Source organism: Triturus cristatus, chromosome 6, assembly GCF_964204655.1.
Source record: "Triturus cristatus chromosome 6, aTriCri1.1, whole genome shotgun sequence".
Taxonomy (NCBI): Eukaryota; Metazoa; Chordata; class Amphibia; order Caudata; family Salamandridae; genus Triturus; species Triturus cristatus.
Genome location: NC_140589.1, coordinates 1,855,567,639 through 1,855,591,223, shown reverse-complemented (window position 1 = coordinate 1,855,591,223; position 23,585 = coordinate 1,855,567,639). Strand labels below are relative to the sequence as shown.

At 45.3% G+C, this 23,585-nt stretch overlaps 1 protein-coding gene across 1 annotated transcript; it reads right to left on the bottom strand.

Moving 5' to 3' along the window:
• Positions 1–2,913: 2,913 nt before the first annotated feature.
• LOC146822202 (nigwaprin-a-like) lies at positions 2,914–15,991 on the bottom strand. Its single transcript, XM_085613331.1, has 3 exons — positions 15,787–15,991; positions 6,105–6,248; positions 2,914–3,450 (listed from the first exon to the last, which is right to left on the bottom strand). The coding sequence occupies exons 1-3, from the start codon at positions 15,875–15,877 to the stop codon at positions 3,431–3,433; spliced, it is 255 nt and encodes an 84-aa protein (XP_085469457.1). The 5' UTR covers positions 15,878–15,991; the 3' UTR covers positions 2,914–3,430.
• Between the last annotated feature and the right edge of the window lie 7,594 nt (positions 15,992–23,585).

Sequence of the window (23,585 nt, the reverse complement as noted above, 5' to 3'; positions counted from 1 at the left end):
ACTTTGATTAGAGGCCAGGCTCAGGCACACATAGGAGTGATAAAAGAAGACAACATATTTAAAATGTTTGGCCCTGGATATGGAAGTGTCAACCCTAGAAGCCCAAATGGGAGAGAGGGAGGTGGACTACACAGATATGAGACATAAGCTACAAATATAGCAAAAGGGGTTGAGGGACTTAATGGAGGACATAGCTAGAACTCTAGAGCGGGCCATGCAACATGGATTATATGATGTAGGAGATAAGGTGAACAAACTACTAGCATGGCTAGATAAAAGATGAAGTAGGCCAAAGACACAAGATGGAAATTGTGGAAGCCTTCGCTACAAATTACGAGTCGCACTACAATCCAGGAAGGCGGTGGGACCGAAAGGTTCCCAGGTCGAATTATTTAAATCAATGCTTGACTAGTAGCAGAACATCTAATCACAATGTTAATAGAGGCCAAAATGAAGGGGTCCTTTCGCTTGACAAGAGAGTGGCAGTAATTCTAGTAATCCCCAAGGAGTGCAAAGCTCCTGAAAAATGTGGGTCATATCGGCGAATATCTTTGATAAACTACGAGGCAAAAGTACTGGCCAAAGCCCTGTCTACATGCCTAATGGTCATCACATTACTCATACACCCAGATCAATCAGGATTTATGCCTCACAGAAGTACAAGGCTTAACCTGCGCTGACTATTTGGGGTCCTGCACACAACATCTGCCAATGGGTCAGATCAGCTGGCCCTCCTATCGTTAGATGCTAAAATGCCATCCAATAGCATAGAATGGAACTATCTGTTTGCGGTGCTGGACTATTTGGGCCCAATTTTATTGGATGGGTAAAACTCCTATATTGCCAACCCCTCACAAGGGTGAGAGTCAACTTAACTGTCTCACGAATATTTACACTGCAAAACGGAACCAGACAATGCTACCCGCTGTCCCCTTTACTCTTTGCCCAAGCCCTAGAACCCCTTGTGGCATAGGCATGGCGGGACCCGCTGATCTGGGAGATACCACTAGGGGAGGAATGGGAAGAGCACATATCTCTATAGACAGGTGATGTCCAAATGTTCTGTATCTAAGGGGCCTATTCAGGATATCATATAAATTGGGACAAATCGTTACTCTTCCACCTGGCTGGAGGCATGCCAGTACCCACAACGCAGTAAGTGATAGCCGTCGAGGTTGAAGACTTCAAGTACTTAGGAATCAACATAACTAGAAACCCACAAGAATTTTACCATAGAAATGCTGAAAAACAGCTAATCCGATTTGGTGCAAACAACAAACGTTGAAAAACACTTCCACTCACATTAATAGGCTGTGCTGCCCTATTTAAAATGATGACTCTCCCTCAATTATTATATGTCATGTAAAATACACCCAAGGAGCTTCCAGACTCATTCTTCCAACGACGAGTTGAAAATCCTAATCTGGCGTGAGGGCACTCCACAGATAGCCCTACGAAAAATAGAAAAAGCAGTCTACAAGGGGGGACTAGCATTGCCAGACATCATAATGTACTGCTGTGCCTCGCAATTAGTATGCGTTAACGACTGTGTGTTTGGCAACAAGGCAGAAACATTGGGTTGATAGGGAGGCTATGGGACCTAGAGGATACTCGTCCCTCCTCTATGCCAAAGAAAGGGTTAAAGATCTCCCGTCACCTACTGAAACTGTAGAAGGGCCATGGCATGCAGCCACTAAAAATCTGGGTTGGGAGAGGAAGCTGACAGAGATGACCCCACTTTGGGACAACAAACAGCTCCACAGGGGTGGCACACTACACAATTTTAGTAAATGGAAACTACTGGGGTTAGAGGAGCTGGGAGATGTATGGAGAGGCCAAGACTATATATCATTCGCTGTTATGCAGCAAGATTATGAACTGGGACACATAGGTGAATTACCGCGCTATCTTCAATTGGGACTTGCCCTCAAGAGCTACGTTCACAAGGCGACATATCTCTAGAAGACAGACTATTGACAGACCCATTGACTGCCAAAGACAGTTCAATTATATACAATAAAATCTGTAATAACTCACCTGATCCTTTAGGGCACTGAGATTCCACTGGGTAAACGACCCAGGACAATTAGACGACGAAGAGTGGGCAGAAGCAATACAGGGACCACGGGAGGTAGTAATTTGTGCCAGGTTTTGACTAATTAAATTTAAAGATCCTACACAGGGTATACTACCCCCGAACGACATTACATTGTCTGGGACACACCGAAACGGTCAGTACCACCGACAATGTGGACAGGAGGGATCCTTCTTTCATCTGCTGTGGGGCTACCCAGTGATACAAACATATTGGTAAGATATCGGGAAAATAATGGCAGAAGTGGTGGGGATCAACTGACCCAAAATGATTCCTATTGCAGATATAGACTGAACCGACCTGGCCCACCTACATGAGATTATGGCTTAAATTGGCCTTAATGTGATCGCAAAATGAAATATCAATTAGTATTTCAAAACACACCTGGAGGCACTCCTACTGTGACTGACCATTGTCTGCCATGTCCATCATGTGCAATCAAAATGTAGCAAATTCCACCAATGAGCCACAGCAGGTGGTAACAAGTCAATCCTTTAACCCATGTTGCTGGTCAGAGTAGTGGGTAAAAGATAACACTTGATAAAGAAATCAAAATCGCAGCCATGAAATCTGCACAAACACTCCACTGGACAGTCAGAAAAAATAACCCTCGCTGTTTTATCAAAAAGCTGCTCATTGAGTTAAAACATTTTTTTTTTACTTATGGTTAATCCATGTTTGCAAAAGATCAGTTCTCCTGCCAGGTGGCCGGCTACTGCTACATCAACTAAGGAAGATGGGATTTAAAGTGAATTCAAGAGTAAATAGATGGACTAACTAAAGACAATACATAAAACAAATACATAAATAATCACTCATTGTAATCTTTTAAGAGCTTTATTTACGATGCATCACTGTTTTCATCCTTTTCTTTCACAGATGATCACCTGCATGAAGGCATAGCTTCTCCATTAAGTAATATAGACAGAGAGAAACAAGACCAGGCTTGTTTGATTAATAGACTGAGGAGTCACTAGAAAACTCAAACTTTCTTCATGTTAAAGAATAACAATTTAGAATAAAAATGGGATGGATTTTGATACACAAGTGAATGTTGGCATCAAACTGAATGATTAGCCTTGAAGGTCTGCCACACATATGTGCTGCAGTGAGGCAACTGAAAATAATAGATACTAAATGAAGCATTATCCTTTCAGAGTTCCAAGCTGTGAAGCAGTGCAAGCGGTGAGAAAAGCAGAGCCGCCCTCAATATCCCAAGAAGCCCCTGTTGAAAAGGACACATGTTGATGCTCGTGTTGCAAAGGTGGAGGTGAAGAACACTTGGGACCAACATCCTTCAGATGCCGGGAGTGTGAGCTCCATCTGAGGCTGGATTCAGGCTGTTAAGGGGGATACTGTGAACAAACAGGAACAGTGAGTGAGACACAAATCACTAGATCTGCACTGGCTACACATACATAGAATCCCAATGTAAAATTCTTCATATACAGAAGCTTGTAATGGGTTAGTAGGAATAGAACACTTGCGACAGGCTTCACAATAAAGCATCCCAGCTTTCTATTATGAGAGCAGCATGAAATAGTTTGTTATTTGTAAACTGCTTGATAGAATAATCCAAAATGGCAGATATGTAAGCTGCCCAAACATTCTGTTGGACAGCAAGAAAATATCACCCTGCTGGTTTATCAAATAGTTGTTCACTGAGTTTTTTTTTAAAAGTTATGATTAATCAATTTTTTCAAAAGATCAGTTCTCCTTACAGGTGGTCGGCTGCTGCTACATAAACTAAGGAAGATGGAATTTAAAATGAATCAAAGTGTAATGAATTTGATGAACTAAAGACAATAAATATTGCAATATTTTAAGCGCTTTATTTAAGACGCATCATTATATTCATCCTTTTATTCTACAGGTCGAACACCTGCATAAAGGCATAGCTACTACATTAAGTAATACAGTCAGAGAGAAACAAAACTGAGGCCTGACTGATGAATAGATTGATAAATTGAAGTTAAGGAATATTAATTTAGAATAAAAATTGGATGGATTTTGATACACAAGTGAATAAAAAAAAAATGCAAATATTCAAAGGGTTTAACACCACTTTCAGCATGAAAACAGAAATGAGACAGGACATTTTTTAGTTTGTTTATATATTGGGAGATTGAATTTAATTCAGCAGTATTTCCTATGAGCTTAAACTTTAAGTCCTTACCATTATTATTTTTTTATGGAAGTGTGTTGTAGTACCAGTGTTGCAGTACCAGTGCTTGTTCATGTTAGGTCCTGGACCTAATGCAACTCTGAATGTTGGCCCATTCAGCTTGTAGTAACTTTAAAAGAGCAGTTTGTGAATAGCATTAGGCTTCATCTTTTGTGGATGGGTGCTTGTCCCTCCCTAAAACACACCCCTTACTCTCCCTATACAGTCCTAATCACATACAATTTAGTAGTATTTATGCCTTTCTTTGCAGCCATTCACCCTGGTCCCATCCACATTTTCTACTATGGAGCGGATTACGATCTCGCTAGGAAGGCTCTCCATATGACTCCGATCCTGAGGGCTTTCCTAGCGAAATGCACTCCACGAATCCGAGCGACTGATTCAGATGCACCAGTATGGTGGCGGACTTGGTTCGCTCGGACTCCCATTGAACACTGCACATTGGAGTCTGCATACTGAACGAGTATGCAGGCTAAAATAGCAAAAAGGGGTGGCTAGGGAAAAGCGTACGCACTGTGGGGGGCACCCCATGGTGTCCATCACACTATGCATGCATGGAAGGGGAGGACACATGGGTACCCCCACAGGACCGATTCAGAGGACCCTGGGTGAAGGGGGGCCTGCTACAGCCACATAAAGTCCGATTCCCACAGCTGTTTTGTCTCGCTGAGACACAGTCGATAAATCATGAATCTTACTTGCACTTTCGGAAGCCGGCTCTATTGAGCTGCACTATTCAGCAGCGAACAAGTCGGACTAACAGGATCGGGTTTGGAAACGAGTCAGTCGACGTGGACAAGATCTTAACATCGTACTTTGTCATTCGGAACGGGGGAAGATTCGGTCGGAAACACAGGCTCTAAATCGGATTTGCTTGTTTCGGAACCCGTCTGGAGGCCTTCCTAGCAAGATCATAATCAGCCCCTAAGTAGGAAACTTACATATGTGAGGACCTCCCCATATAAAACATATGAGAGGTGGAGATTTACACTTTTAGATTTTTTTAGTACTCTGGTACTACTATTGTGGCACTAATAAATGTGATACAAAATGCAGTTTATGAACATGCCCCTCTAAGTGTACTCCCGCCCACAGTAGATGGTGACTACTGATTCCATTGTTCCCCAATAACAAGGATCATAGGTATGTGCAGTGAGCATGGAGACACTGCAAGGTATGAATAGTGTCCTGTGCAAAGACAACTCTAATAGGACTCTGAGTATAGACCTAGTCCAAAAGAGTTACAACCACTTCAGCTTGGCTGTCATCTGGAATAGACCCTGGTTTCTGACCTTGAAGCCTATGTAGTAGTTTCACCCTGGTTTCTGGGCTGTATTTGTTGTTCACCTCATAAATCTACCATGTAACACTAAACTGGACAAGATGGGATGCTTCCCTGGGTAGCTTTCCACCAGCAATGCACAGTAGCAGGTTATATCAACTTGGAATATAAGACTCTGGCACTTAATCCACTTATGTTTAAAAAGTCAATGAAAATGCCCACACATAAACCAAGTCTTTGGGAGGCTTAGGAAGTTTGATTAAGGGACAGATTAGACTGCCCCATGGCCTTCTGCCATGCAGTGTAGAATGAATACTGCCCTCCCTTGGGAAAATCACTTCCCTGCCAACTGAGACAACACACTAGAAGCAGGATTCCAAGGTAAATTTTGCCCAAGGGTGAGGATTTCAAACATGATCTACAGCTTGAAAACAGATCTCTATGGGGTGCACATCAAAATATTACATAATCAACAAGCCATAATAGGGTCTGAGCAGTGAATCCATATACTGTTCTTAGGCAGGCATGCACTCGTAGTGTACCTTTGTTAGGTTCTGTACACCTGAAGCCACATAGCCTCCGGCAGCACTTCAGGTCCCCACCACAGTCACCGTCATTGTCGCAAGGTATGGGCGGAGGCTGGACCTTGCAAGTGTACAATAGGGTAGAGCAGAAACCAGCCTTGTCTATAGAACAAAATATGCAGAAAATCTAATGAGTTAATGATGCAACTTAATCACCAGCAGAAAAATATCTGTGAATGTCACATGAGAACTTCATGATGTCCTCCTACATAGATGTTCAGTAGTAAAAGCAGACAGAATTCCTTAGGCAAAGAGAAGCAAATGTACCTACGCTGATGAAATGACTAACATAGCAACTAAAGTAATGTGTATATCACAACACACACCATCATAGTCTCAACTAGATACACTCCTGTCGTACATGACAACATAACCATAAAATATTGTATGCATGGAAAGCCTCACCCACCAGCAGTTTTTGGTCTATACATTTTGTTGTCAATATCATGTACACGGTCGACTCAACATTACATTTGCAACTTATTCTTTTCAGCTAGAGGAGCAGTCCCCACTCCTCACTTTTACATTGTCTCAAATGATACCAGATGTCCTTCTGCAAATATTTTCAACATAGAATTAATTAAAATAAATATCCTTTCAGCACCGCTAATCCTTCCCACCACTCCCTTTTTGGTGGCGATCATAGTTATTTTGATCACCATAGGATCCTTTCGCTTTTATCTTTGTGCATGCTGTAGTTGTCTGTATGTAGATAATCAGACAGGTGCAATGTCCAAAGCCTTGATGGGCTTGTTCCTTCTCTGCAGTCTCATCCTACTGAATCTAGAGTTGGTTGCCACCCTGGAAAAAACGTCTCTCTCTTTTATTATGTGTGTGGATAGCCTTTCCTCGAACATTGTTTCCCATAATTTGGACAGCAGTTTCCAACTCCTCCCTTCCCCGTCTTTTTCCTCATTCCTAATACTAGTAGCATGGTCTCTTGGAATTGAGAACCCCATTATAACTTTAATGGTTTCCAGGACTAATTTCCTGTATATTTGTATCTTAGGTCAATTGCATCAAGTGTGTTTCTGCCCTCCCTCAGCGTTGCATCCTCTCCAACATGCACTACCTGTCAACATCCTGTTTATTTTATTTGGTGTCATAATTTTTGTCATAGACACTGTGTCCAACTGATTCATTGTATGCTGTTGCTTCCCTCCACTTTTGTTGCAATTTCTCATAGCACATTTCTATCCCCTGCATTTTTACCATTCCCTCATGTACCTCCACTTCGGTTGGTCTTGTGGGTTGTTGACCAGCTTGTATGTGTAAAACAAAGGTCATTTGCTGCTCAAGAGAATGGTGATTCATTTATCAAACCCAGATCGATCACTACTGCTTTGTTCAGAATATGTTTTATCCATTGTCTAATCTGGTAATATCCACTAATGTTCCTCCATACCATATGCTTTGTTGCAGTACAGTCTATGTCCTTACAGCAACAGACGGGCAGTGGACCTAGAAAAGAACAATGCACCTGTATCGTTTTGGCCATATGATATGAAAATTTGACAATATCTTTTGTTAAGGGTGCACAACCCTGTATGCACCTCTTGCCCAAGAAGGTGCTCCCCTCACCTTGGGGAAAAGGAATCAAAGTACAAAAGGCCAGGGGTGCACCACATACAAACAGACACAAGGCACAATCATATTCAAAAGCTAATAACAATTAATCCTGGACAATCCAGTAGTGTTCTCTTTTTATATGTGCTTCTTCCAATTGCTAATAAAACCAGCCAATGTGTTTCGTCCCGTAAACAATGGACTTCTTAAGGGTGAAAGATTATTATAAACAGGTGAAATAGGAATCCACTCCTGTTGCAATGTCAAAGAGCAGTATTTTCAACACGGGCTACTATGCCTTCATACACTGTCTATGAGAAATAATATCAATATATCATTCGAGAAGGGACACATATTATCAGATGCCGACATTGGCAGGATACCTCCAGTGGAACTCTCCATGGCACGGACGGAAGTGCCATGTGCAGGGCGGACATGCCCCGTTAACCACATAACATGGAGTAACACCACGTATGATTCATACTGGGATTGAATTTCACAAATCACCTTCTCGAATGATATATTAATATTATTTCTCATAGACAGCTTATGAGGGATAGTGCCCTGTGTTGTAAATACTGCTCTTTGATATTGTGACAGGACTTTATTCCCATTTCATCTGTTTATAACAATCTTTTCCCCTGGAGAAGCCCATTGTTCACTGGACAAAATGCGTTGGCTGGTTTTAAAAGCAAATATAAGAAGAACAAATAAAAGTGGAACACTACTGTATTTTCCAGGATTTATTGTTCTTAGGTTTTGAATATGATTGTGCCTTGCATCTCTTTGTCTGTGGTGCACCCCTGGCCTTTTGTAATTTGAGTCTATGGCATTACATGCACCTGTGATCTCAGGTCTTGAATACTACATGGCCCTGAAAAAGTCACATTTCTTAAATGTATCCACCATTGCAGTGGAATGAGGGAGTGACGTGGCTTCCCCAACCCTACTACAAAATGTGATGAGGACCCCCAGGAATCTGACCCAAACAACATAACAAGCATTGGCATTGCCAATAGGTCTCGCTTTTGGGACCTTCTAAGTATTTAGTTATGCAACACAATATTCTTGGTGCAACAACATCAACTGTTGCGTGGCTAAACACTTATAAGGTCCCAAAGGCGAGACCTATTGGCTATGCCAATGCTTGTTATTTTTTGTTCTTGAGGGAACCCGGGCATGTGCCAGGAGGGTCAAGGGTGAGGGGCAGGGAGGTGAGGAGTGAATGCCAGGAGGGACAAGGGTGACTGTCAGGCAATGGGGGCGAAGGGTGAGTGCCGGAGAGGTGAGGAGTGAGTGCCAGGGAGATGAGATGTAAGAGTCAGGAGGGTCAAGGATGAGTGCCAGGGAGGGGAAGTATGAGTGACCGGGGTGAGGAGTAGCGTCCAGGCCAGGGGGGTGAAGGGCTAGTGCCACGGAGGTGAAGGTTGAGTGCCAGGTCAGGAGGATGAAGGGTGAGTGCCAGGGAGATGAAGGCTGAGTGCCATGGAGGTGACATGTAAGAGTCAGGAGGGTCAAAGGTGAGTGCCAGGGAGAGGAAGGGTGAGTGCAAAGGGTGAAGGGTAGCTGCCAGGCCAGGGGGATGAAGGGCTAGTGCCATGGAGGTGAAGGGTGAATGCCAAGGGGGCGAGTAGTGAATGCCAGGAGGGACATGGGTGAGTGTCAGGGAGTTGAAGGATATGTACCAGGGAGGGGAAGTATGAGTACCAGGAGGGTCGAGGGTGAGTGTCAGGGAGGTGACAGTTGAGTGTCACGGAGAGTCAATGCTGAGTGCCAGAGAGGGAGAAGGGTGAGTGCCAGGTGCGAGGAGTGACTGCCAGGCCTGAGGGGTGAAGGGTGAGTGCCAGGGAGGTGAGGGGTGAGTGACAGACTGCAAACAGTAGTGAGCTGGTGTGAGAAGTTGGCCTAGCATATGCTGTCCACTAGTTATAGAGGACACCTTGCACCAGTCCAATTCGACTCTTAAGGTGATAGGTTAAAAGACAACCTTTAAAGAAAGCTATCCTAGTGGTAGCTGTGGAGAGCAGTCTTCAGGCTAAGTCTTGAAGGAGTGTTAAGCTTATTGTTTTACCATGGATAACCTCTTGAATGACCAAATGAAAGAGTAGTCCACACAGGTATATATTCAAAATATATGTATTTATTCTAAGAACAAATCCCACTAGTCTATTGAGAGGCTGGAGGTAAAGATACAATTCAATAAAGCATTTATAATCACAATAAATAGCACTGGAATCACAGGACCTCAGGGGGGGACCAAAGCATATATTAAAAAAGTGGTATAAGAACCACAACAGTTCTGCAGACAGTGCCTAGGGCACTTAGGATCGCCTTACGAAACCACCCAAGGTAGTGAGGAAGGGGACCCACGGGGAGCGTGTGCAGTGGTGAAACTACAGTCGGGATCCCTGTTAAACCCTATGGGAAATGTCGCGGTTGGAAAATGCAGGAATCTAGTCACTTCAAGCAGGAGTTCAAGTTCAGGAGTTTTAAGTTAAGCTCTTGGAGGGCCCACACCCATGATAGTACCGAGGTACCACTGTTACCTGCCCCAGGGAAGCCGGGTGCATAGGTCGTTTTCAGTGTCGGGTCGATGTCTCGTTTTCTATGGAAAAACGTGAAGAACTGCTGCTGGCAAGAAGCGACGTCGATGTCGTGCAGGTTGAAGATGTAGATCTTGAAGGAAAGGACCTGAAAGCAGAGGGGACAGAGTCCGGGTCACTAGCCAGTGACCAGGGGCCTCAGGAGAAAGAGCCCTTCAATGTCGGGTGCTTCCAGATCGAAGACGGGTAGCTTGGATCAACAGCCACGGGGTCCAGGAGGTGTCAAGGAAGGCCAGCTGCTGGAGGGCGACTGTCCCATGAAGGATGAAGGCCGCTGCGGTGTTAGTGTCCGAATTGGATCCACTAAGCCTTGGCAACCGCAACCCACGCAAGGATAAAGAAACAGCTACGGTGCAGACCCACGAGGTCTGAGTGAAGTGTCCAGTGAGGAGATGGTAGAGCAGGCCTGGAGTAACCAGGGGAGCTCTTGAAAGTGAAGTTTGACCTCCGCCAGGGCCCACCAGTCAAGAGACCAGGGACCGCGGGAGGCAGCAATTTGGCATGCGTAAAGATGTGCCCACGGGTCGCCAGAGCTGGCTGGGGCATCTTTCTTTGGCACAGGTGATGCTGAGAGGTTGGCTCAATGATGGGCCAAAGCACAACTTCCCCACTTGTCGGGTTCGTGTGCTGGGCAAGAGGTGGCCGGTGTCCTGGGGTATTGGGTATCTCAGCACCCACGGGGTCCACAGTGCTCAGCCTTGCTGTGCAGACTCACTGGCCTCTGGGATGCTTGGGAACCCACCTCAGGGTAGGCAGAAGTCTTCGATGTCCGTAGGAGCAGCAGAGTGCCAACCGGGTCACTTGCAGTGTTTCAGGTGCCTGCCAAGCAGGGGGGTAACTCCTTTACCCCAAGGGAGATTTCTTCGGTCAGCTGAGCGGCAGCTCATCGAAGTTTCAAGTCTTTGAAGCAGAGTTCTCGTCCAAGATTAATCTGAGGCTCTGGGGGGCCTGCACCCACCTTTATCCAGGGATTAGGGGAGTGTTAAAATCAGAGCCCACCAATGGGAATTCAGGCGGGCAAGGGTGGCTACACCCTCTCCCCTTTGTGTATTTCCCGCCAGGGCAGGGGACAGGATGCCCCTGAACCGGTCTGAGGCGGTGTATGCAGAAGTAGGCACTGGAGAAGCCTACGTGCAAGTTTGAAAGGCATCCTAAGGTGCACCCACCCAGTTCCAATCCACATAGTCTGTCTGGGGAGGTGAGGACACCTCCCTGCAACAAGATCCCTACTGTCCAGCTGCCGTGGCTGGAGTTCTGCCCAGCAACAGGCAGCCAGAATCGTGTGGGTGGCGGGTAGCATCCATTTTGTACTACGTGTGCTCTTTTAAATTGGTGTCTAAAATCAGCCGCTTTTACCATATCACCCCTCTAGCAGGGTGGAATCATGCCCTCTCTCCCATGACTGGATTTGGGATATGATTCCAAGATGTTTGACACCAAACACGACATGGTTCTGTGTAGCCATTCTCAAGTTAGCATCCTATTGCGTTTGATTATATTGCGCTTAAGAGTATATGGTATGGCTGCACTACAAACAAGCTCGCATTCGTTTTCACGAAAGTTGCAGAGGGGCCCTACTCAGGTAGGGGTTCCCCCTCACACATATCTCAGCACCCTGCCTTGTAGGATTAGCAAGGCCTGCCTTAGGGGTGGCTTATGAGGATATATGTGTTGTATTTAAGTGGGATACAGGATACCTATATCCCTGTAAGGGGTGCAAGCACCACCTTACCCAGACTACAGTAGTGGTCTGGTGGTGTCAGTTTGTATGGCTGTCCCAGGGGTGGCACAATGAGTGCTTCAGCCCCTGGTAGGCCTCTGAGGGACCCATGCCCTGGGTACCTAGGGTACCATCTACCAGGGGCTCATAGGGTGTCCTCAGTATCCAATTGGTATGTACTTAGGGTACTCACAGCAGTTTAGAGAGGGAGCAAATAGGCTGGGGTCCTGGATAGCAGGGCCACAGCCTGGCTAGAGTCAAAAAACAGTCAAAACATCAGCAAAAAGTTGGGGGCAACTATGCAGTCAATGCCAATCTCCTACAGCTGGGGTCTAGAAGGAGGTGCAGAGATCATCACCCAGTGTGTGCCAGGCTGGGACGCACCAGTGCCAGGCCAGACTTGGGTGGATGCAAGAACCTGAAAGGCGGGTGCCAAGTCACTCGTAACCTTAGTACAGGAGTGGGGTGCGCAGGAGAGAGTAACATCTTCAAACAAGAAACTATTCAAAATCCTGAAAACTCCACTTTATGGTCTTGCAACCTAATGTGGAAAATAATTAGCAAATGAATGGGCTTCCGTAGCGGACCTGCAGCTTGTTACAGCAACTTATTGAGATAAAGTTTGCATTGCAAATAAGCCAAAGCTAACACAATTTGAATTAGTATTGGTAAGATTCGCGATGAACTAGCAAAAAGTTGAAAAGAACCCCAGAATTGAACCGAGGATACAGAATAATGAAAATGGGGGCAATATTGGTCTCCTTTTCACAGCTGAAAGCTAAAAACAAGGGTGTTGTGGAGGACTCAGAATCTGGTGGAAACCGAATTTTTAAAAGAGTCAATTTATCATAAAACTGCCATGCCAGTGCCACTGCCCTTCTCCTAAGACACAACCTCTGTGAAACAAACCGATTAGAATAACTGTTTGTTGTTTAAAACTAAGTGGGGCACGAATGCAGTTTAGTATTCTGGTTATTGCTTGAAGGAAGGATAAGAAACCTGGTTACCTTTGTCTGTACCACTGATATCTATGTGGATCGGAGAAAATGCATGAAGTGGTATGGTTGACAGGAGACGTGCAGGCTTCTTAAATATTCTAGAGATTGGATTGTCAAGCACTAGGAAACAAGAGTGAATGCTGAATAAAACTAGAAACGTGAACACTTTCAAGGTGAACGCGGCCGTGAAAGTGAAGCTGATCGTGATCGCGTGAAAGTGAAACTGATCGTGATTGCGCTACCTGGCTGAGAGGAGGCTGATAGGCAGTGAGTGGCCGGAGGCAGGGTGTGTATGTGTGTGGTTGTGTGTGGTTGTGGTTGTGTGGTTGGGTGTGGTTGTGGTTGTGTGTGGTTGTGTGTGTGTGGTTGTGTATGTGTGTGGTTGTATGTGTGTGTGTGGGGGTGTGATTGTGGGTCTGGTTGTGGGTGTGGTTGTGTGGTTGTGATTGTGTGTGTGGTTGTGTGTGGTTGTGTGTGTGGTTGAGGTTGTGTGTGTGGATGTGTGGTTGGTCGTGGTTGCGTGTGTGTGTGTGGTTGTGTGTGTGGTTGTGGTTGTGTGTGGCTGTGTGTGGTTGTGTGTGTGGTTGTGTGTGTGTGTGATTGTGTGTGGTTGTGTGTGTGTGGGGTTGTGTGTGTGTGGTTGTGTGTGTGTTGTGTGTGGTTGTGTGTGTGTGTGGTTGTGTCTGTCTGTGGTTGTGTGGGTAGTTGTGGTTGTGTGTGTGTGTGTGATTGTGTGTGTGTGTGGTTGTGTGTGAGGTTGTGTGTGTGGTTGTGTTTGTATGTGGTTGTGTGTGTGGTTGTGTTTGTGGTTGTGTGTGTCGTTTTGGGTGTGTGTGTGGGTGTGTGGTTGTGTGGTTGGGTGTGGTTGTGTGTGTGGTTGTTTGTGTGGTTGTGTATGTGGTTGTGCATGTGGCTGTGTGGTTGGGTGTGGTTGTTGTTGTGTGTGGTTGTGGTTGTGTGAGTGGTTGTGTGTGTTTGTGTGGTTGTGTGTGTGGCTGTGGTTGTGTGTGTGTGGTTGTGTCTGTGTGGTTGTGCATGGTGTGTGTGTGGTTGTGTGTGTATTGTTGTGTGTGTATGGTTGTTTGTGTGGTTGTGTGTGTGGTTCTGTGTGTGTGTGTGTGTGTGGTTTTATGTGTGGTTGTGTGTGTGGTTGTGTATGTGTGGTTGTGTGTGTGTGTGTGGTTGTGTGTGTGGTTGTGTATGTGTGGTTGTGTATGTGTGGTTGTGTGTGTGGTTGTGTATGTGTGGTTGTGTGTGTGGTTGTGGTTGTGTGTGTGTGGTTGTATGTGGGGTTGTGGTTGTGTGTGTGGTTGTGTGTGTGTGGTTGTGTGTGTGTGTGTGTGTGTGTGTGTGTGTGTGGTTGTGTGTGTGGTTATGGTTGTGTGTGTGGTTGTGTGTGTGTGTGGTTGTGTGTGTGGTTGTGTGTGTGGTAGGGGTTCCCAGGGTTATTTTGTTCCAATTCCAGCACTGACATTGAAAGAACATATGCTGGTGTCCCATTTACGGCATGCTGGCTGTCTAGAAATCCACATTCCGGAACTGTACACAGCACAGATCATTCGGGAATTCAAGCAGAAAATATCAACCGAGATAAATAGTTCAGTGGAAACACAGGAAGCAAAACATATCAAAATGCCGTTTGAAAAGGGCTTGTGGGAGCTGCCTTACAACATGCTCGCCAGAAGGCACGCGCCTCCTGTTAATTTGAAGGTCGCGCATAGGTGTCTGAGCGCAGCTGGACCTTATGCAAGGCGTATATCGAGAGGAATCATCGCCGCGTCTGCCTCGAATGAAAACTATGATGATGTAGGAATGAGCGCCTGTGCCTCGAAAGGGTTTAGTCATCTCGTCATCTGAAACTCTCCGAATGCCGCGCTGTGCGGCCACTGCTCGAATTCTAATAAGACTCGACAAAAGAGGACAGTTTCAAGCAGCTTTTTTTATTTCTTGAACTTGGCAGGAGAGCTGGTTGTAGGGCTAAATCACACCTAGAATGTAGCCGCCATGATGGAAAGGTTTAGAATTTCCAGGAAACGGCATCGCAGGTCAGTATCGAACAGGACCTACGTTGTCTATAAACAACAGTGCTGCGAGAAGCCAGAAACGGCGTTTATATAATGTAATGGGTATCTGCCACATGGCTAAGTAGATAAGCACAAATAGTTGTGAAAAAATTAAGATACGGAAAATTCCATGGAAAGAACATAAGCGGCAGCCAATATTAACAAGCATTGGCCGCGCTGCTGTGAAAATGACGCGGCCCGCGAAAGAGAAAGTGATCGCGATCAAGCGCTGTGGAGGAAAGACACATGGTGGCTGCGCGCGTGCACGCTCACGTGCACGCAAGCTTTAGGACACAGGCAGCACTTTGAAAACCCATACACAAAATGTCTCGGCCAGGCCAGCGCATGCGCTGGATCAGGCGAGACCTAAAAAGGCCTTAGGGTGAGTACCTCGTCCCACCCCTTTCGTACAGGTTCCTCAGTGGCATACATTACAGCCCGGATGAAGAACACATTCATGTATTCAGTTTACACCCACTCTCCCAACTCAAACCCCTCTAAATATGTAAAAGCACCTGACCAAGATCAGCTTGATACAGACTTTACTGTTGCTGTGAAGTGTCTTGCACAATACAATGCTATTTACTTATTCTGCAGTGATTTTCCAGAAAGGGACAAAACCTTTACCCTTCAGATGAATTTTGAAATCCGATTCTGAGAAACTTGAAGGCCCAATCCCTGTGCACTCACCTATAGGAGAGTCTGCTCCTTCCACTGGAAGCGCCACACAGAGCCCAAGGAGGGCGGCCAGGAGCAAGATGGCGCCTGCAGTCTTCATCATGATGCGGACAGCAATATCTGAGCCTCTGCTGCCCCTGTGACTAGGTTTTATAGGATAACATGGGCTGAGAAGAGGGAAGGGTGACGCTGGCAAGGACAGACTGGACACTTGCCAGTGATATTTCAAAACTACCCCTGTCACAGGCTACAGCGTTAAAAAATCACTACCTTGACAAACCGGTTTTCATCTTTTTTCCCCCTCATATCATTAGAAACAGAATAGATGTTTGTCTACAGGACATAAGTTTAGAACTGCCTCAAGCGATTTGAATGTGAAATTTGCTTGTGATTACACAAATGATAGTCTAGATTTCTGATGAATATAATGCTCCTTAAAATAAAATCCATGTGTTGAAAAGAGTCCTCCATTAGAGGTCTCTGTAGGACACTCTACTGAGGCATTCAGAAATCTTGAAATGGTGAGCAAGGCAGCACAGGATTACTGTTCCTTTGACCATACAGCATTGGCTTGGCCCCTTGCAATCCCCGGCACCTGTGGGTTCTGACTCAAATCACTACTTACAAACACTGGTAGAGAAGAATTTTAATGAAAATCTAATGCCGCCCAGAAGCAGTCTTGAGAAGGTGTATTTTTGTTAATCTCTTCTAATGTTTCCAGCTTTGCATGCGTGCTGTATTGTACAGCACACACACAGAGCAGGAAACACTTTAAATCCTAGTTTTTGTACTAGGAGGGGGCGCTTCTACTACCAAACCTATGCGTCAGAGAATGCACACACCTTGCACTCTCGCAGAACATAGATGTCATTTAGGGGTCGCCAGGGGTCACAGCTGCAACTGCTAGCTTGCCCCTTGCGACCCCAGGCACTACCTCTGCGACTCCTGGCCTCAAAGTTGGAAAAATCTGTGGCAAAAAAACTTGGGGGTTCTGCATTCCTTATTGTCTGCCTGTTTCTGAAAATACCAATAGTGAATAATATTTTATTATTCACTATTAGTGTAATAAAAAATTGAGCACACTTAGAACCTATGGTGGCAACTGGGGAAAGTAAACATGGTTTTAAAGTGACTGTATGCATGCTTGTGAGTGAGAGCATGTTCGAGAGAGAGTGCGTATGCAGGGCCAGACTCGGAACCAAAACCAGCAATGGCAAAGTGCTTGGCTGGCCCCTTGGGGGGTTGGGGGTGCAGCCAAGCTATTTGCCAGGGCAAAAATGCCCCCTCCTCCCCCCTGGCCCAAAACTGGCTCCCACCCTTACGGCCCACCGGGGAAATGCCAGGTGCCTGCTATGGCCAGTCCGTCCCTGTGCGTATGTGTGAGAAAATGTTACTGTATGTGTAAGCATATGTGTGTGAATAAAAGTGAATGAGAGTCAAGTGGTAGATAGTCAGTGAAATTGTGTTTGATTGAGGCCAGGTGACTCAAGGCAACACTGCCTGAGAGTTGCAGGGCTGCTTTGTATCGGAGTAGCATCATTTTGCTCCACCCTTTTATATTGATAAGGACACATATATGTGGGTGTACCTTTGGCCTCATGTATTTGTGTGATACGATTATAATCAATGTAAGTGGTGCACTAGTATAGAAAGTGCAGTAATGGTGTGTTTGAACATTTTGATTTTTACCATTTAGGGACAACTGAATTGTCAAAAATACTCATCTATATGCTAAAATTGCACCGGGTGCACTAACATACATTTTAATGCAGTACATTTGCCAAGGGTTAGAAAATAATGAATCGTGTGTTATGCCTAAAATGTGGCCAGTTATTGTTTCAAATAATTAAAGTGTATCCACATGTAAAAGTACAATATACATGAATAACCTTCTATGTTATTGATGTATTTACAGGATTACGTGCGCTACGCAATATATATGTTTTCGGAAGAAACCTCCTAACTTAAAGTGACTGTAGGAGTTAAGCTTCCAGTTGGGACATTTAGCATTGAACGTGAAAGCTGTTTCCGGTATGTTTTTCTTCTTTCGCCGGTGCACACCAAAGCACGCTTACCTAGTGTCCGAACATTGTATTTTATGATAGTGAGGCAAGGAAGAACTGGCAAGGTCAATTAAATTAAAGAGATCAAAAGAGTGCTACCCGTTGACGATATCTGACGAAGGGAGGATTTCAAGGACACCTCAGAAGCACAGACTGGAAAATAGGAGCGTCATACTAGGTGCCGAGACTCCCCATTGGGGAAAGGAAACATTAAGGTTGCATGATGTGGGGCCATGTGTCTCGCACTGTCTGTGTGTTTTCTCATTGGTGAACTTACTTTGAAGCTAGACAGATGCCTTTAGTGAGAGTTGCAGATCTCTCCTGTCTTCTGATTGGGGGGCTTCAGGCTATACATCGTATTTTGCTTATATATAGCAAATGGCTTTAACTCAATAAAAGGTGAGACCTATTGCATTTTTAATACTTGTTTTAAGGGCATCCGTTCCATTCTTGCCCTGCCAGGCCATCGCACTTTAATCGATGGTGGGCGGGCGAGGGTGGCAAGTGTGACAATCGGCCTTACGGGTGGGGGGGCGGCAAGTGTTGCTCCATTTGTTGGGCCATTCTTACCTCACCCCCCCTTTCACCCCGTGGGGCCAGCTTGGCCCAGAAGCAGTGTCTTGCACCTGTTCCCTCCCATGCCAGCCCATCACATTCATGCAATGGAGGGTGGGATTATGCAAGGGCCTCGCTGGGGGGGGGGGGCAGGATTTTCTGGCTGAGGCACTCACACCTCAACCTCCACTGGAGCAGCAGCAGCTCTGTGTTATTCTTGACCCCCTTCCCTGCAAGGCCATCGCCTCGAGGCAATGGAGGGCTGGGGAGGGGGGTGAAGTAAGATAATCGTTCCTGGCTTCCTGGTGTGTATTTGCATAGATCTCCTGTGAGGCAACCTTTATTAAGCTTTTATTAAACCAGAGAGGAGGTGGTGTTACAGACAAACCTGCTGACATAGCAATTGGGAAATCAGGTTCCAGGCCCAGCGTCCGGCCATCATCCTGTGATTCTGGGCAAATCACATACTCTCCCAACGCCTAAAGTAACAAGCAATAGGTTTTCGTCTATGTGATTAATAATAGTTTTTTTTAAGTATTAGTTTGGTGAGCAAAAATCAAATGCATCCGACAATGTTTTTTAGCCTTATCGTAACCCTTTAATACCTTTAAGTATGTCTCTACATTAATAAATGTTGAACTAACGCCAGATGGAAAATACAGTCTAATCCTTTGAAATGTAGTTGACAAGCGCTTTTAAAAAAGAGGTGTTGAAAGCGGCGATCCCTGTTGTGGGGTTAATATGCAAATGTCCTGGGGACATTAGTTACGGGTCAGAGCAGATCAGCAGATGCGTGCAGCCTTATTGGAAGCAAAGTAAAGAAAGTGAAATGCAAGCATTGTTGCTAGTGTCACTTTGTGGAAGGTTGTTTCCTAGGAAGATATCGTTTTAAAAGTTACCACAGTCTTCACACGCGAAAATACTGTCTAATACTTTGAAGTGTTGAAAGCTGTAATTCAAGGAAAGAAATTGGACCCACTTCTCCTAGTTTTATATCGTAAAAACAGCCACGAATTGGGTAAAGATGGCCCCTCCCGCCCCTGGGCTCCGATGCTACTGCGCCTACTGCACAATTGACAGTAGGCCCGGGGCTTGAAATGGAAAAATAGGAGTGCGGGTACCCTTTGCTAGAGTACCACTTTGCTTCTGAGAAGTGCCAGTATTCTCCAATTAGAAGTATTTCACCTCTGCTAAGAAGAGGAAGTACTCTCAAATGAAAGAAGTGCAGGCACTCAGTACCTGCGCCCCTGGACCTTTAGTACCTGGACTAAGTGCTCACTCTGGAGCCCGCATAAGGGTCCCACCGCCTACTCCTCTAACTGTTTGTTAGATAGCGGTTAGCAGTAGCACTACACTTAAAGGGTATGCTACTTATACAAGCGGCACGCGCGTTGGAAAGTTAGTCCTCATACCTGTCTTGTTTTAACCTATAGTTACGAATTGTTTTTAAAAATGACAGAAAAGTGTTCTTAAAATATTTCTTCGTTGGTAAATTGCTTTGCTGCCCTTTTGCACTACTATTGTTAGCTTTCCTACTCCGCCCACTCCCCGTTCCACCACGGGCTTTCCCGTTTGTTTGTGGAGGGAGATTGCGGAAGAATTCTGGTTGGTTCGTTGGTGGGGAGGCGGGGTATCATTGGACTTGCGGGCACGTGACCTTTTTGCAGGCTTTATCATTCATGCCTGTTAACCCGCGCAGCGGACGCGCGCAGCGGGCGCGCCGATGGCGCGCCAGAGGCGCGCCAAAGGCAAGCCCGTCTGCGCCCGTCTGCGCCCGTCTGCGCCCGTCTGCGCCCGTCCGCGGACGACCGGTGCTAGGGGCCAGAACCCCTGCCCCTCTGCCTTTTCCAGGGTCCCCAAGGTTAGTCTACACCTCGCCACAACTTCTTGCCCTACGGCCGATCTGCCATGCTGATTGCTCTCTCTTAGCTGTTGATAATGTTTTTGCCCACACCTGTTCGGGGACCCATTGTTCCTTCTTTTTGACCCACCCTTCGGAGTTCGACTGCAGAACAACCACGACATCCGAAAATACTGTTCCTAAGTTCCGCTTCTTAAGTCTAAACTGTCGCTCCCTCCCTAAGCACAAAAGTTTCATTTTTGACCTCCTTTTGGAAGATTCGCCAGACGCCTTTTTTTTAACTGAGACTTGGCTTCACGACAGTTCTGGGCCAGATATAGCTACTGCTCTTCCTTCCAATTACGCCATCGCCAGATTGGACAGAACCACTGGGATAGGCGGGGGAATTGCTGTTATTTATAAACATCCTTTTCAATGTAATTTAGAATCTGTCAACCTTCCTAACTGTGAAGCCGCATTATTTAAACTTATACTTACTCCTAAATTTTCCTTCTCAGGGCTTTTGATTTATCGCCCTCCAGGTCCCTCCTCATTGTGGTCGGCTACTTTGCCTGCTTTGGTATCTTCCCTGCTTATGACATCCACTAACTTCTCCTTACTTGGCGATCTGAATCTCCATTTGGAAGACGTCACAAATGTCACATGTTCCAATCTCATTGCCGATCTTTTAGCCATGAATGTGACCCTCTGTAATTTCGGCCCTACTCATAAAGCCGGCCATTTTTTAGATCCTATTTTTTCTAATGTCACGTCTATTGTATGTGAACCAGCTTTACCTATTCTTTGGTCGGATCACTTCCTTTTGAAATTCCAAATTCTGGCTTCTGTCAGTTTACCCTCTGTTTTCCCCCAGTCTATGTTTTTTAATAGGGATTGGAAAAAAGTCGATATCAACACTCTGAACAACCTGCTAAGTGAAAATACCCCTTCCATTACTTCGCAGGTACCTGTTTCTGCAAAAAATATTCACAGTTGGCTGGCCCATGCTGTTGATGTATGCCTTCCTCCTATTAAGAAAAAATTAACTTATCACCACCCCCCTGCTCCATGGTTTACTGACGGTCTTAGGATTGAAAAATCTAAATGCAAAGCTTTAGAAAGGAAATGGCGCCGTAACTATGCCCCGGATCTGAAAATAGCTTACAAAAATTCTCTTAAAACATATCAAGATCTATGCAAATCTACGCGAGCTGCATATACCTGTAATACTATCAACACTGCTACCAATCGTCCAAAGACACTCTTTAGCTTAGTGAAAAACCTCGCTGGCGCTCAGACCATAGCAAAGTCCCTGCCTCTTGACAAGCAATTATGTGAGGATCTTGCAAATTTCTTCTCAGACAAAATAGAGCTTATCCATTCAGAAATAGCAAACTCCTCCCTGACTTGTGTGAGGCTCCCTTCAATTCCGGTAGACACCTTTCAGGAACATTCCAGTGTCCCGTTCTCTTCTGGAACTGGAGTCTTTTATTTTCATTCTTGGTACAATTAAATCTGGTTCTCCAAATGACCCTTTACCTATTTCCATTATTAAACAACTTGATCCCGTTCATCTTCAAGTTATTATGGAAGTTCTCAATTTTTCCTTGCAATCATCTACTGTCCCGTCAGTCTGGAAGCATTCCATGGTTGTCCCTCTGTTAAAAAAGCCTGCTGCTGATCCCAAAGTTCTGTCTAACTTTCGACCCATCTCTCTCATACCTATCTTTCCTAAGTTTTTGGAAAGACATATCCACACTCACCTTGCCAAGTTTGTGGATACAAATAAAATACTCCATTCCTCACAGTCTGGCTTTCGTGCTGGTTTCTCGACTGAGACCACAATTTTGGGCATCACAGAAAGACTGCGCTACCTATTGGATTCTGGTGATACAGTCACGCTCATACTATTAGATCTGAGCGCGGCTTTTGATACCATCTCCCACCCCATCCTGATTAACACTCTGAAATCTTTTGGCATTTGCGGTTCTGCTTTGGACTGGCTATCCTCCTTCCTTACTGACCGCACTTTTCAAGTCTTTTCTGCGTCGGACAGTTCTAACGTCTTTCCTTCACCTTTTGGAGTTCCCCAGGGCTCCATCTTGAGCCCCTTGCTCTTTAATCTGTATGTCAGGCCTCTTGCTGACATTGCTGTTAACGCAGGACTGTCTCTTTTTACATACGCTGACGACTCCCAAATCATTTTTTCGCTTTCCAAATCAGATTCCTCTTCTTCCTTCTCTGCTCTCCAGTTGGGCCTACGCCAAATTGCGGTTTGGATGAATAACAACTATCTAAAGCTAAACGCAAATAAAACGGAGGTCCTTATTCAAGGTAAACAGAAGGATCTTTGGGGCGCCTGTCACTGGCCGAACGAGTTGGGTACCCTTCCTCGTCCTGTCGACCATGTCCGTAACCTGGGCTTCTACATTGATGACTCCTTGAAAATGCACCATCAAGCTATTAAGGTTGCAGGCACCTGCTTTACTATCTTGAAATGGTTGCGCAAAATTATCTGGATGCTGCCTAAAGACACCCAAAAAACCGTAGTCCATGCTCTTATTACTTCACGGCTGGACTACGGTAACATTCTGGTTTTGGGTGCAAATAAGGCGGTATCCCGTAGGCTGCAACTTGTGCAAAACTCTGCTGCCCGACTTCTATGTGGGGTTCCTAGATGTTCGTCTATCTCCCATCATCTCCGCGACCTGCATTGGCTTCCAATTGCCATGCGGATCTAGTTCAAAGCTCTGACCTTTATGTTTAAAATCAAATGGGGCTTAACACCGGACTATTTACAGACCCTTGTCTGTCCTTGTGTTCCAACTCGTCATCTTCGCTCTGCCTCACTTGAAAAATGTCATGTTCCCAGGTTCAGACTTTCTAGAATGGGAGGTAGATCCTTTTCCATCTTGTGTCCCTCTCTTTGGAACTCAATTCCTCTTGTCATACGTAGGGAACCTTCGTATCCCCACTTTCGTTGTTCACTGAAGACTTGGCTCTTTAATCATTAACTCCTTTCCTTTTCAGTTTTCGCGTCTAGGCGCCGGGAAACCCTTGTTGGGTAGCTGTTGCGCCATATAAATTAAATAAATAATAATAATAATAATAAGCTACTACAATGTTCAGTGCATCGTTGACGTCAGAAGGTTACCCACTGAAAGAAGAAATGCGAGTAATAGCTACAAACGTGCTGACGTCATTACGTTATAGACTTGTTTTGTTTACTAGTGTTTTTTTGGGAGCTGTATGCAGGCCAAGCATAGTACAAGCGGTGAGAGGAAAGCACATACAAAGCATGAAGAAACGCGCTACTTACACTACACAGCATTTCTGTTTATTTTCAGTGGCAG

What these genes read in the sequence shown, in the direction of transcription:
- LOC146822202 (XM_085613331.1), bottom strand. Translation starts at nt 15,877, where the DNA reads ATGATGAAGACTGCAGGCGCCATCTTGCTCCTGGCCGCCCTCCTTGGG. An exon ending in AGGAGCAGACTCTCCTATAG is followed by an intron (nt 6,249 to 15,786) that starts GTGAGTGCACAG and finishes TTTGTTCTATAG; the next exon opens with ACAAGGCTGGTTTCTGCTCT. An exon ending in GTGTACAGAACCTAACAAAG is followed by an intron (nt 3,451 to 6,104) that starts GTACACTACGAG and finishes GTTTGTTCACAG; the next exon opens with TATCCCCCTTAACAGCCTGA.